The sequence below is a fragment of the Nannospalax galili genome, unplaced genomic scaffold, assembly GCF_000622305.1.
Source record: "Nannospalax galili isolate Female #2095 unplaced genomic scaffold, S.galili_v1.0 scaffold144, whole genome shotgun sequence".
Lineage (NCBI taxonomy): Eukaryota > Metazoa > Chordata > Mammalia > Rodentia > Spalacidae > Nannospalax > Nannospalax galili.
Window position 1 is genome coordinate 1,325,433 of NW_008353267.1, and position 13,810 is coordinate 1,339,242.

The window sequence follows — 13,810 nt, forward strand, 5'->3', positions numbered from 1 at the left end:
TATATTTCATACAGAACATCTCAAACATTCTTAATCATCTTTATGCCCCCTTCCCACTGGCACCCTCCCATACCCCCCTGCCACTGGAGTCCATATACATACACTGTCATCTCTGTTAAGGCCCACTGTATTAAGTCAGTGTCCACAGGTGTTTGCAAGTCTATACTTTTATTTCAGTATTTTAAAAAAGCATTCTGGATCCACAGCTTCACCAGAATGCCAAAGGGATTGAAGCTATTCAAATGACAGAGATCCCTTGCTTGACCTACTGGATCTGTGCAGAATAAATACATAGGAAAAACAGTAAGAAGTACCAGTGGTAATTTAGCCAGAAACCTTGGCTATAAGCAGGCACACCAGGGTGGAAGTCCACCTTTGTTCATAGACTGGAACTGAATGTGAAACAAGGAAACGAATGCAGAGGGCTATGCTTTTGGGTGGACCACTGGGTAGATGGTGCTATTTAATGCAATGAGAAATACAAGAGAAGGGCAGAAAGGCCCCAGAGGCACTGGAAATGAAGTCATCATTGGACATGTGAAGCTCGAGTGCCTGCCGGAAATCCAAGTGGTAATGCATATGTGGGATTTGCTAGTCCTACACTCTGGAAGGATAAATATGTTTAAGTTGCAGGCCTTAGTAGCATCCTCAACAGGTATGTATGATAAAGTCAGAGGACTGGACAGTGTTACCCTGAGAAAGTGCATGGAAACCAGAGGTAAAGGAGGAGGACAGAACTGCAAGGCGGCAGAGGGCTTTATGGATCACAGGTCTCCTGGAATAATCATTTGCCTTACTGATAAGAAAGATGTCAAAAGATAAGGTGGTGGGGAGATGTCTCAGTGGTTAAAGGTGCTTGCCATACAAGCCTGATGACTTGAGTTTGGATGCCCAGAACCCCTGTAAAAAGCTAGACACAGTAATCTTAAGTGTCTGGAATCTTAGTGAGCCTACTGGAAATGGGAGGGCAGAGACAGGAGAATTTCCAGAAGCTTTTGGCTAGTGATCTTGATTTCTGCAGATAAGAAACTCGAAGATAGAAAGGTGAGGCTGGACACCTGAAAGTTGTCTTCTGATCTCCACATGTTGGCCATGGCTTGGACCCATCCACACAATCATACATATATGCATGCACCCCCCCCACCCTAGTTACCAAAACAATACTGAGCTCATAGGGGGAACTCAGAAAAATATTTTAAGTTAACGGTGAAGAGGAGAAAGATAATATCAAATGCATACGTTCATCATTTTACCAGGGCAAAGTAAGTTGAGGCACTTCTTAATCAGTCATAAATACGAACTCTAGCTTAGAGGAGTTAGGAAATAAAATAATGTTCTTTGAATTTAGAGTTCTGGAATTTTTCTTAGCTCATTACTGACGAAATAGACCTTTTAGAGTTCTTCCTTTTTTTTCTGAATAATGCTGTTATTTTGGGGAAAGCAGAATACTTTGAGGTACAGACATGTTTAAATTAAAAAAGGACATGAGTATAATGTTAAATAATATTCAGAGTGTTTACAAAGATGATTTTCAGCTGGAAAAGATTGAAAATAATCAGATAGAACTTCCTTTTTTGAAAATGCTTATTTAATCCTGCTGGGTTTTGGATTTTCTTTCCTTCTGCTTGAATTGTCCATTTCTTTCTATAAACCAAGTGGAAGAGTAGGCGTTTGTTTCTCTGACTGCTTAGTTTTCTAAATCTGATTCCTTCAGGCCTCATACAACCTTATTCTGAGATTTCTGTTCTCTGTTGCACCACTGACAGAAAGGGACTATGAGAAGGAAATCTTTTGCCTCTGCACTCAGAAACATTCAGGGAGTTTTTAAACCTTAGTTTCTGAGTTTCTACTCGACATTTCATTATTTCATTTTTGTTTTGGGGGAATTTCACTCCTGCTTCTTTTCATTGGACCCCCCCTTTGATTATTGATAGTTTTTTAGGTAAATAAAAGCTAATGAATTAGGATTCATAAATCTGATTCCAACACAAAATTGCTTTCTGCCCAGGACTGAGGTTTGATTTCTTAGAAAAGACAGAAGTAACCAGGTTTTCAACAGAGTTTTAGTCTGTGGTAGTGCAGTGTGTACTCTTAGATGAAAAAAAAAGAAAGAGTACATGAAGTTGTCAGGAAAAAGTGATGGGGAGATATGGGAGGAGTTGGAGGGGAGGGAGTGGGCATGGATTTGATCAAAACACCTTATATATATGTATGAAATTCTCAATAATTTTTTTAAACGTTAAAAAAAAGATCCAAAAGAAACATCAAGAAAGCACAGGAATGAGTTTTTTTTCTCCTATTACACTGAAATACTTAGATAATTGGCTCAAGGTAATTTGCTATGGATGTTAGGAACTCTCACTTTTTCAAGGCACAGAAAATCGATTCATTCCACCTGATCTCCTAAATTTGGAGCTGATCCCTAGCTTCAAAGATTCCATTCTCCAAGAAAGCAATTGACTAATTCCTATGTGCATCGACATCCATTGATATCTGCAGCTGGTTCATGTTTACCCTGGGCAGAGATAAATTCCCACTCTTTTCTAATCAGTGGGCCAGACTTGATTAGAGGTAGTTGCTCTCAGATCTCCTGATGGATGATGTGACTATTGGTACAAAAACAAGATCAGAAAATATAATTTTATCTTCACTCCCCCAAGGCTTGTTGCTTAAGAAAGTGCAAGTGAAACAACCGAAGGCAACAACTGTCACTTATGGCCTGCTAAGAGCCCAGGGATAGGGCTCAGATGGAAGACATGCCCTGCGTATGACAGGGATCAAAGCCTGACACTTATGTGTCTCTTTGCGGTCCTTCCCCTTCCTTGCCATTCTTCCTCCTCCTCTTCCTCTATTTCATTTTCCCTTCTTTCTCTGCTTGCTTTTCGTCCTCATCTAGCAGTCTTGGAACACTTTTCATATGCAAATTCTGTCTGACTAGTTGAGTTGGAAATGTGTAACGAAATATAAGATGAAGATGTTATAACGAACTACACACCATCATCACCTGGAAAAGTTCTGAAAATAAAGATTTTTCTGAAACCCACACAAGACTAATGTCATAAACCTTTGGAGGATGGGGTCTAGGTGAGGGTATATCACACTTTTCAAAGCCTCTCCAGAATATCCTAATGTGAAGCAGACTTAAAAACACATGGAACCACTTTTGGAACTTGAACTATAGAAGGTATAGACTGAGGTGGTGAAACGAGAACTTTTATTCCGTTTCACACAGTGAAATTGGAAATGACAGTGTTTGAAAGGTAAGAGAGATGCCATGATTATGTGGGTCTTTATGTATAATACTACATCTCAACATGAGGCTTACATTCTTGGTAGGAAAATTACTAGTATGCAATTTAAGACCTTAGGGGAAAACTATGCCAGGGGCACTGAGAATGTAGGTAAGTACATAAAATAGCCTTAAAATAGTTCAAATAACCCCAAACTAAAATAATAATTTTATATACAATCCAAGAGAATACCAGTGACATTTTTGACATTGAAAATAGCAAGATATTATATACTTAGTTTTCAGTTATGTAAACTCTATATATGAGAAATTTTAGGGTAGTCTCCAAGGCTTCAAACACTTTTAAAAGGTGCTACATGTACACACACACACACACACACACACACACACGTGTATGCATGTGTGTGTGTGTGTGTGTGTGTGTGTGTGTGTGTGTAGATGGAAGATAAGCCATAGAGTTATACGTTCATGCTTTCCTTCGCTTATTTATATATTCAGGGCTTAAGCATTTATTATCTGGACTCCTCCCTCCTGGCTTCTGTTTGTGTAGAGGTGCTGAATAATTGATTGTATAAGGTATTCAGAGTCCACTGGAAATGCCCTTTAACACATTCCCACTCACCACACGTGCGTCATCGTTGGTTTCACTCAAGGCAGGAAGCAGATGTTCTAGATGTGCTCCTTCAACTCATTTTCACAATTCCCAGGATCCAGCAGGGCATGCTAAATCCTGTGTTAGCTTTGGCCAGCAGGGCCATTTGCAGCCCAAGCGTGCTCATGTCATCTACTTTTCTCCTTCTCTTCCTTTAATTAGTCCAACAGAATAAATTGAAGTTCATAATAACTTGCACTGAAACTTTTGTATTTGTTAAGCAGGTATGGAGAAACAAACCTGATATTTAGTATTTTTTTTCTGAAGGAAATTTGCACTTGACAAAAATGCAATATATTTTTTAATATTTTATTTATTATTTTTATCATATGTGTGTGCATGTATTGCCTGCATGTAGGTAAGTGCACCCGTTTCATGCAATGCCCACAGAGGACAGAGAGGGTGTTGGATCCCCTGGAACTGGAGTTATGGACAGTTGTTAGCTGCCATGTGGGTGCTGGAATTCGAACCCAGGTCTTCTGCAAGAACAGTCAGTGTTCTTAACCACTGAGCCATCTCTCCAGCCACTAAACACAATATTTTAAAAATTCCTGGTTTAGGAGACAAAGGGAAGAGCAGGTTATGCCATAGCTTGACACTATTGTGCTAGCCATCAGGGCCCTTGCTGAGTAATACTGGACAGCACCATCCCCAACAGTGGGGCCCTGGGATTCAGAAAGGCGATCAAAATCAAAAGTATGTTTCCTAAGGTGCTAAATAAGTTCGAGTTATGGATGATGGCCTGTCACTCAGATAACAGTGGGACAGTTGATCAGAGCTATGGGGCTCTGGCCAGGCTTGCACAGTGGATGTGCAGAAGCTCCTCAGGTGTGGCACCCAGGCGTGGGCATCCAGCAGAACCATGGGTCAGAGCAGTGCAGGTGGAAGAGTAGACAGATGAAATTGTGGAGTTGTTGAAATTGCTGTAGCTTCCTTTGAGGAAACTTTAGAACAGTCTGGGGGGGAGGGAGGGAGAGAGAGAGAAAAAAAGAGAAAAAGAGAGAATTTAACAAATTCCAGATCTGATGCCTGCCCTGCCATCTGGCCAATGTGAGCTGCCTCCGTTTGGTCATCTGAAAACTGAAGGTGGGGTTACCTTCCTGTAGAGCTGTCAATAGCTCATGGTTGGCCCTAAAATCAAGAATCATGAGACTCAGACTGTGTCCTGACTCCCAGGTTTGTAGTCATTACTAACTAGAGAGGCGCCTGGATCATTTATACACGCCTCTCCTCTCTTTCAGGTTCTTCAGCTGGGATCAGATATCCTTCCTCAGTATAAGCAAGAAGCGCCAAAGACGCCACCACACATTATTTTACACTCATGGTTGGCCCTAAAATCAAGAATCATGAGACTCAGACTGTGTCCTGACTCCCAGGTTTGTAGTCATTACTAACTAGAGAGGCGCCTGGATCATTTATACACGCCTCTCCTCTCTTTCAGGTTCTTCAGCTGGGATCAGATATCCTTCCTCAGTATAAGCAAGAAGCGCCAAAGACGCCACCACACATTATTTTACACTATTGTGCTTTTAAAACTACCTGGGATTGGGTGATTTTAATTCTTACCTTCTACACCGCCATCATGGTTCCTTACAACGTTTCTTTCAAAACGAAGCAGAACAATATAGCCTGGCTGGTGCTGGACAGTGTGGTGGACGTTATTTTTCTGGTTGATATAGTTTTAAATTTTCACACAACCTTTGTGGGACCTGGTGGTGAGGTCATTTCTGACCCTAAGCTCATAAGGATGAACTATCTGAAAACTTGGTTTGTGATTGACCTGCTGTCTTGTTTACCTTATGACATCATCAATGCCTTCGAGAACGTGGATGAGGTAAGCTTTTTTGATTTTGGGTTTTGAAATGTTGTGGGCCATATGTTTTGAAAGCACAGAGGATACAAATGTCTTTTGAGTTAACATTTCCAACCCCTGCCTTATTATGCACTTTCAATAAATTATATTTGACTATCTTAAATTAATTTTATCCATTTCCCCATGATTGGCTGAAAATGCTAAGTACTAGGAAAATGACTATGATTAAAAGTTGTGATAGGAGGAGGAAGAAGAGGAGGATGAAGAGGAAGAGGAGGAAAAGGATGAGGAATAGGAGGAGGTAGAAGAGGAGGAACAGGTAGAGGAAGAGAAAGAGGAGGGGGAGGTGGAGGAGGAGGAAAAGGAGGAAAAGAATCAAAATGGCAGCATTTGGAGTCAAATGTATTTTGCAAGCCAGATGATGGTTTTAAAGAGGACAAAAGGTATTCTCTTTGATGTAGCATTTGAAAACTCCTTGCCTCCGAAGATCTTCCAACTCCTTCTTGCAAGATACAGTGGTGGCAGTATTAGGATTGACACAAAGGTGAACGTAGCTTGACAGAAGAGTGCTTTTTGAATTTTTGCCGTGGTGATTTCTGCTTTTGCTTTCATTTGGCATGAATACATTTGTAGGTAGAAAGTATATTTGATGACTTCTGATATGTGGCCTAACCCAGGTTCTGTCCTTATGAAAATAGAATGGTTTAGACCTGTAATATCTGAAAAGACCCATCTGTTCACTGCTCCTTCTCCTCTAACTTAAGGGTAGATGCCTTATAAGTTGCTACACCGAGTTAATAAGGCGTAACCAATAATAAAGTATAAATGAGCCAATACAGAATATCTGTTGTTAAAATGTTTTTAATAATGATAATGTTACCAAAATGCTTTTCCTGAAGGTCTTGCTGTGTCCTTGTTTCAAAGTTCAGTTGGAAAAATTTCCACTCTCTGTTGTTGCCTAATCTGTGCTGGGACTCGGATTGAAATTCGTTGACTTTTGTCCATAAAATTTTGGTGTTTAATCAACTACATTAATATTAAAATTTATTTCCCCTAAATTGTATGGTGACTTTTGATATTGCACATTTAATGTTACTTTAAAATTGTGGAGACAGGAATGATAACAGTTCTTTAATTTTGGATTCTGTCTACATGAAATTGTTAAAAATTCAGTTATTTCTTTCAAATTTACCCTCAGGAGTGTGTTAAAAGACACAAGCTGTCCTATTAGTGTGATGGGGGGGGCACAGAACACTTAGACCCCTCAGACAATCAGGGAAGGGGCTATGACAATGCAATTTAAAAGCATCTTAAAATTTCTTTTCAAAGATAAATCAAAGAAATCATAAATCGCAAGCTCATTACAATTAAATTATGTATACTGATATCCAGAGACTACTTTGACTGACAAATGGTCATATGAAGTGATTCTCTACCCTCTGTTTTCATTTGGCAGATTTAGTTAAAAATCTCATTTTATCAGAAATCTAGATTCATATTTGATGTTAAAACTCTAGGTCAAGTAAAAGAAATATATTCTTATTTAGCTTTAAAAAAGCATTTCTTTTACTGCATGGATTATTACATGAGCATGTTATAATTTCAGTTACTTAGAACATAGGCATAAAGATTTGAATAAAAACAGTCATATGTGGATTCTAATGAAGTTGATTTCACAGAAGTAGAGAATAGAGTGGTAGTACCAGTTGCCTGGAGTGTTTGAAGGAGGGTTTGAAAGATGTTGATCAAAGAATACACAATGCCAGTTGGATAGGAGGGAGGCATTCAAGAGATCTAGTTTGCCATATGACAGTTATCAATATACTATATTGTTAAAAAGTGCTGAAAGAGGGAACAGATGTAAGAGAGTGGGAGGCTAGTAGTCAAATTTGAATCACTATAACAAAATACCAGAGACAGATTATTTATGCAGAAAAGAACTTATTTTACACATAGTTTTAGAGGCTCAAACACAAGTTTGGGCAGACCCTGTTTGGGTCTCTGATGAGGATGGCAGACAGCATTGGTGGGAGCATGTGGTGGCATATGCAGTCATACAATCCACCTTGAGAGCACTCCCAATGACTTAAGGACTTTCCCTTAGGTCTTACCTCTTAAAGGTCTCTATAGTAGGACCCTGGGAACCAAGCCTAATATGGGTTTCTGAGGGGTGGTCAACTTCTAGCCATAGCAAGGAATAAGTATTCTCACCACAAAATGATAATAGAGATAATGAATATATTAATTAGCTATATTTGGTTACTCTCTAATGTATATATACTTCACAACAATGTGTACATCATAAGTCCATGTTTTTTTTGCTAGTTGATTAAAATAAATCAGGGCATATGTTTGACTTAATTCATAGAAAAAAACACAGTAAATATTTTATATAATAATAAAATACATTCATGATTGTATGCTTAATTATATCATAATATATCAGTGTAGAACTATATTAAAAGATACTCATCATTAGGCTGTGTGTGGTGGTGCATGCACTCAGAAGGCAGAGCCAGGTAGATCTCTGTGAGTTGAGGCCATCCTGGTCTACATAAGAAGTTTCAGGCCAGCCAGGGCTATATAGTAAGACCTGGTCTCAAAAGGGAAAAAAAAAAAAAAAAAAAAAAATGCTCACCCCCATTCATCTAAGAGACAAGGCAGAGTAAATACCACTTTCAGTTATCACTGTAAAGATCAAAACTGTATTAAACGCTGGGTTGGTGAGGATGGGAGCTGAGGAGGAATGCTGCTTACATCTCCCTTCGCTTTGCTGTGCAGGGCTCAGTCAGCACTGTCCTGGGCCTTACTCCTGGCTTGGAAAGCCAGTTGTCCCCACTTTTTTCAAGCTCAAGATTCAGTGATAGTGCCCTAGTGGCTTGAAGTTGGCCACAGTGGGAATACTTACACTGCAGAAAGCAACTACTGCAGATCAAGGCTCCCCCTTTAACACTACTTGGCCCATTGTTAATAACTCACTAAACGCTGCAAAACGTAGTTGTCTGAAGGCGGCTGAATTTCAGGATCTGCTTCATCGACACACTGAAGCCATGTTTCTCCAGGCTGCTCTAGCCCATGGCTGAGTGTGGTGGGAAGACTGTTCTGAGAAAGGATTGGAGGGCCACTTTTATTCTGTGTCTTGTCCTGTGTTCTGAGCTCTCCTTTTCCAAATCTCCTGTTAACTCCTGCAGATGCCAGATTATGTTTGAAGTTTCACCCCCACTTTCTGTTCTCCATATTTTATTTTAGAAAGGGTCTGATCAAATGCATTAGTATGGGGCCCTTTTCTTACATTCTGGTAGGTATTGACTGATTGACCTTGTTTGAGCTGAAAAAGCATTTTTTCTTTCTGTCTTGATAATTTCTTCTTATAATGAATCCCCTCCTTTCTACCTTTTCTTTCTCCTCTCTGGAACTCTTTTTGTTTAAATACTATACCTTATTGGACAAGTCCTCTAATTTCCTTCTTTGTTCTCTACTGATTTCCAAAGTGTATTAGTTACTTTTCTGTTGCTATAATAAGCATCATGACCAAGGCTACTTATAGAAGGGAGAATTTATTTGGCTTATGGTTCCAGAAGGACAGTCCATAATGGTGGGAGGGACCTAGTGGCAGGAGATGACTAGAGCAGAAAGCTGAGTCATGACAACTTCAAGCAGGCATAGGAAGTAGAGAGAACCAGCTTGGAAATCTGGCAAGGCTTAAGAACTCTCAAAGCCCACCCTCAGTGATGTGCTTCCTCCAGCATAGCCCACCCCCAGTGATGTGCTTCCTCCAGCATGGCCATACCACCTAAAGGTTCCATGACCCTCCCCTAAACAGCACCATGAACCGGGGAACAAGTGTCCACATACTTGGAACCTATGGAGGGCTCTCATTCAAAGCAACCCATTAAGCATTTCTTTCTGGCTGCACGTTCCAGGACAGTTCCTTGTCATTGTTTTCTAATTCCCTGTGACCATCATAAATGCTCTCTTTCTTAAGACTCATTTTTGCTTTTCCATTTTAAGTATATTTTTATTGAATTTTTGTGGATTTCATACATCTTAATCACATTCAACCTCCCCTACCCTATCTGCACCCTACCCTCATAGCCCTCCCACAGGATTTCATGCATTTTGTCATATATGTTGACTTATCCAGTCAAGTTTGTGTACCCAGAGGTCCCTCATGTAAGTTCATTCACTGGAGCCTGTTCAGCCTGTCTGGTGTCACTCCCTTAAAGAAGATCAATTTTCTCTTTCCTGGCAGTGATCAGCTGCCAATAATTCCTCACCAAAGTTGTGGCCTCCTGCCCATTTCCCAAGTTCTATGCTGATTGAGTTTGATGGGTCTTGTGATGGGTCTTGTCACCATTGTTGTAAGATCATATGGGCAAGGTCCTAGGAACCTTTAAGTCTCTGTTTCCTTATGGTCATGCACCTCCTCCCCTGCCTCTTACAGTCTTTTTGCTCCCTCTTCCACAATGGTCCCTGAGCCCTGAGTGGGTGAGGTTCAATATAGGAGTCCTGTCCAGGGACACAATCTCTGAAGTCTCTTTTTCTCTACACTTTGGCCAGTTATGGCCTTCTGTGTTCATTGCCCTCTGTTGTGTGAGGAAGCTTTGCTGATGAGAGTTGAAAGATATGTTAAGAGATGCTTTCCCATTTTTAAAAGCCTTTTCTCTGCTTTTCTTTTTCTGTGCTGCCTCCCTTGTATTTTATCATCTTTGGTATTGACTGAAGTTTCTCTTAATTCATTGGACTCTTTCTACTGGTTTGAATGTTTTTCTGCTAATTTACTACTCTTACTTTTTTTCCATGAATATTAGATTTAAATTCTCAATGCTTGTTATTTTATCTTCCTCCTAAATAACATAAAGGCTTCTGTTCACCTTCTTTAGATATTGTTGTATATTTTGGTTTAATTAAATAATTAAAATTTGGTTTTAATTATTATACTATTCTTTCACTTAGTTGTCAGTACCATCCAAATGTTCATCAGTTTCCTTGACCACACTATCGTCAATTCATTCTTGCCCTTATTCTGGCTCAGTTCCTGAAGACTGGATCTTTGTTTTGTATTCTTTACATAACATCCTGCTTTCTCTTTCAGGAAGATTTCATTTTCTGAAGTACATAATTTCTAAGCATGTCTACTTAACACCTTCATATTTCATCTTTACTTATGTGCCTGCACACTAATATTGTTAGAATTATTTAAATTATGTTAGTGATTTTTGGATGATCTAGAATCTTCTAGAACATAATTTTTGGTGAAATTTTGGGATGGCTATTCTTCCTTTCAGTTTCCACAGTGTGAAAAAGAGGAAGAAATTCTTGCCTTGCTTAGATCATGAGGTGGTTATTAGGAATGAATGGGAAAAGAAACACTAATGGCCTTTGCTGAAGAATTCTTCAAGTCTTGAAGGCTATTGTTACTCATTTGTAGTGGTTTCATTTATATAATTTCAGTTTAAATCCAGAGATGGTAAAGAATGTATCCTGTATTTCTGCGGCATTTCTTCATTGCACGGATACATGCTGATAACATGAAGTGCTTCGTTGTTAGCAAGGTCTTAGTAAATGCTACAATGGTATGAAAGTAAAATGAAACTCAAGCAAGACTAACTGCACCAGTGAGTGGTGACTCGGGAGTAAGAGAGAGTGCAAGTCTGAAAATTACAATTTAACCCTTTATTGTGTTACGTGTATAGAATGACTTAGGAGGCTTAATAACACTTTATTTTTAAGCTCTCTGACAGGCTCTCTGAAGATAATTTGATTTACTAGGAATTCATGAACTCGATATATACTTTTTAAAGAAAACTATAAGTCAGGAGAGACAGTCTATTACACAAAACTCTTGGTCTGAAAATAGGGATTACAAAATTTCTAAAAATCATAAACAGAAGATAAAAGTTACTCTTGTGAAAAATCTCAAGAACAGAATCAAACTCTTTGTAGTGTACATTTGAACTGGCTTCAGGGGGCCTAGAGTATTTGATCTTAGGAGAGCTGGGCTACAGTACATAAGGAAAGATGTGCACCTGTAGAAAACACACTGGTCAACACGAAGGGGGATGGACTTAGATGATGATGAGTGTTATCAGGTATCACTACACCGCAAACCTAGACAACTAGGTCAGAACAAAGTGAAACTGGGAAAAAGATCACTCATGCATTGACTCTGCAGAAAAAAATGGATTGATCAGTAATGGGTAAGTAGACGTACATATGATTTTTACTTTTCAGGAAAGTTTTTTTTTAAAAGTTCTACATTATTCTTTTTTGTGAATTACGCTTGCCAAGCTGCCATGGGCAGATCCAAACATTGGGCATTTCTCAGTCCTGTTTTTGCTATTTCCAAGTGGGTAATACTATGTCAACATCCAGTTTTAAGCAGTCTTTTTTCATGAGCTTCTAAAGGATATTTAAAAACAGACTTTAGTGCTATAAATGTTCCTCTTAGACTGCATGCATCATGTCCCATAGATTTTGGAATGTTGTGTTTGTTTTCAAATTTTCTCCTTGATTTTGCCTCTGACCCAATTTTCATTCATTAGTCTGTTGTTGAGTCTCCATGAGTTTTTGTATTTCTGTAGTTTCTGTTGCTGTTGATATTCAGCTTTATTCCACTGTGGTCAAATAGGATGCACGATATTTCAGTTTTCCTGTTTTTATTGAAATTTGCTATGTGTCCTTATATGCAATCAGTTTTGGAGAAAGTTCCTTGGGCTGCTGAGAAGAATGTGTTAGGTTCATTTGATTCACGATGTCATTTAACTTCAATGTTCCTTGTTTTTATTTTTCTAGATAGCCTGACTATTGGTGAGAGTGGGGAATTAAAGTCACCACTATCACTATATTGGAGTTAATTTGGGGTTTTACATCTTGTAGAAAGTATTTTTTAAATGAAATGGAATACACCTGTGTTTGGTGTATTTATGTTTAGAATTATATCATTTTCTTGGTGTATTATTCCTTTGATGAATATGAAGTAACTTTCCTTATCTCTTCCCACAGTTTTTGGTTTAAAATCTATTTTTTTTCATTTTAGAATAGCTTGTTGTTGGGGCTGGAGAGATGGCTCAGCGGTTAAGAATACTGTTCTTGCAAAAGACCTGGGTTCGAATCAGCACCCACATGGTAGCTAATAACTTTCTGTAACTCCAGTTTCAGGGGATCTGACAGCCTCTTCTGCCCTCCATGAGCATTGCACAACATGGGTACAGTTACCTACATGCAGGCATAACACTCATATACATAAAATAAAAATAATAAATAAAATATTTAAAAAAAGAATAGCTTGTTGTTTAGATCCATTTTCTTGGAATACCTTCCTTTCCCCCTAAGGCTATGTCTATGATTAATGGTAAGATATATTTCTTGGAGGCAGGAATACGATGAATCCTGTTTTCTGGTTCAATCTGCTAGTCTGTGTCCTTTTATTGGAGAATCGAAGCTATTAATATTCAGAGTTATTATTGGCAGGTGTGTTGATTCCTGTCATTTTGTTGATTTTGTGATGTTCTTTATGCTCTTTACATTGCTGTCCTGGTGCTGTTTGTTTATTCCCTGTGTCCTCTAGAGCTTGTGTATCCCTCTCTTCAGACTGAAGTTTCCCTCTGGTACCCTTTGTAGAGCTGGCTGAGTGGGCATAGAGCCCTTTAATCTATTTTTATCCTGGAAGTTTTAAAAAAAATTCCACGCGCAAACTCCTAGAAATTATTAACATATTCAGTAAAGTGGCAGGTTACAAAATTAACCTACAAAAGTCTATAGCCTTTCTATATACCAATGACAAGCAGTCAGAGAAAGAGCACAGGGAAACCCTCCCATTCACAATAGCCACAAAAAAAAACCTTGGAATAAACCTGACCAAAGACATTAAAGAGCTCTACAAAGAAAATTTTAACTCTTTAAAGAAAGAAACTGAGGAAGACATCAAAAGATGGAAGGACCTCCCATGCTCATGGATTGGAAGAATTAATATTGTGAAAATGACCATCCTACCAAGAGTCATATATAGATTCAATGCAATGCCAATCAAAATCCCTATGACATTTTTCACAGAATTGGAAAAAACTATCCTAAGATTCATATGGAAGCACAA

At 38.8% G+C, this 13,810-nt stretch overlaps 1 protein-coding gene across 1 annotated transcript in view; it reads left to right on the forward strand.

The window, feature by feature from the left end:
* Kcnh5 (potassium voltage-gated channel subfamily H member 5) overlaps positions 1-13,810 on the forward strand; it is a 371,827-nt gene that overhangs the window by 65,077 nt on the left and 292,940 nt on the right. The window contains exon 6 of the mRNA XM_008850496.2: positions 5,344-5,736. Coding sequence (XP_008848718.1) covers positions 5,344-5,736 — 393 coding nt within the window. The remainder of the gene's footprint in view (positions 1-5,343; positions 5,737-13,810) is intronic.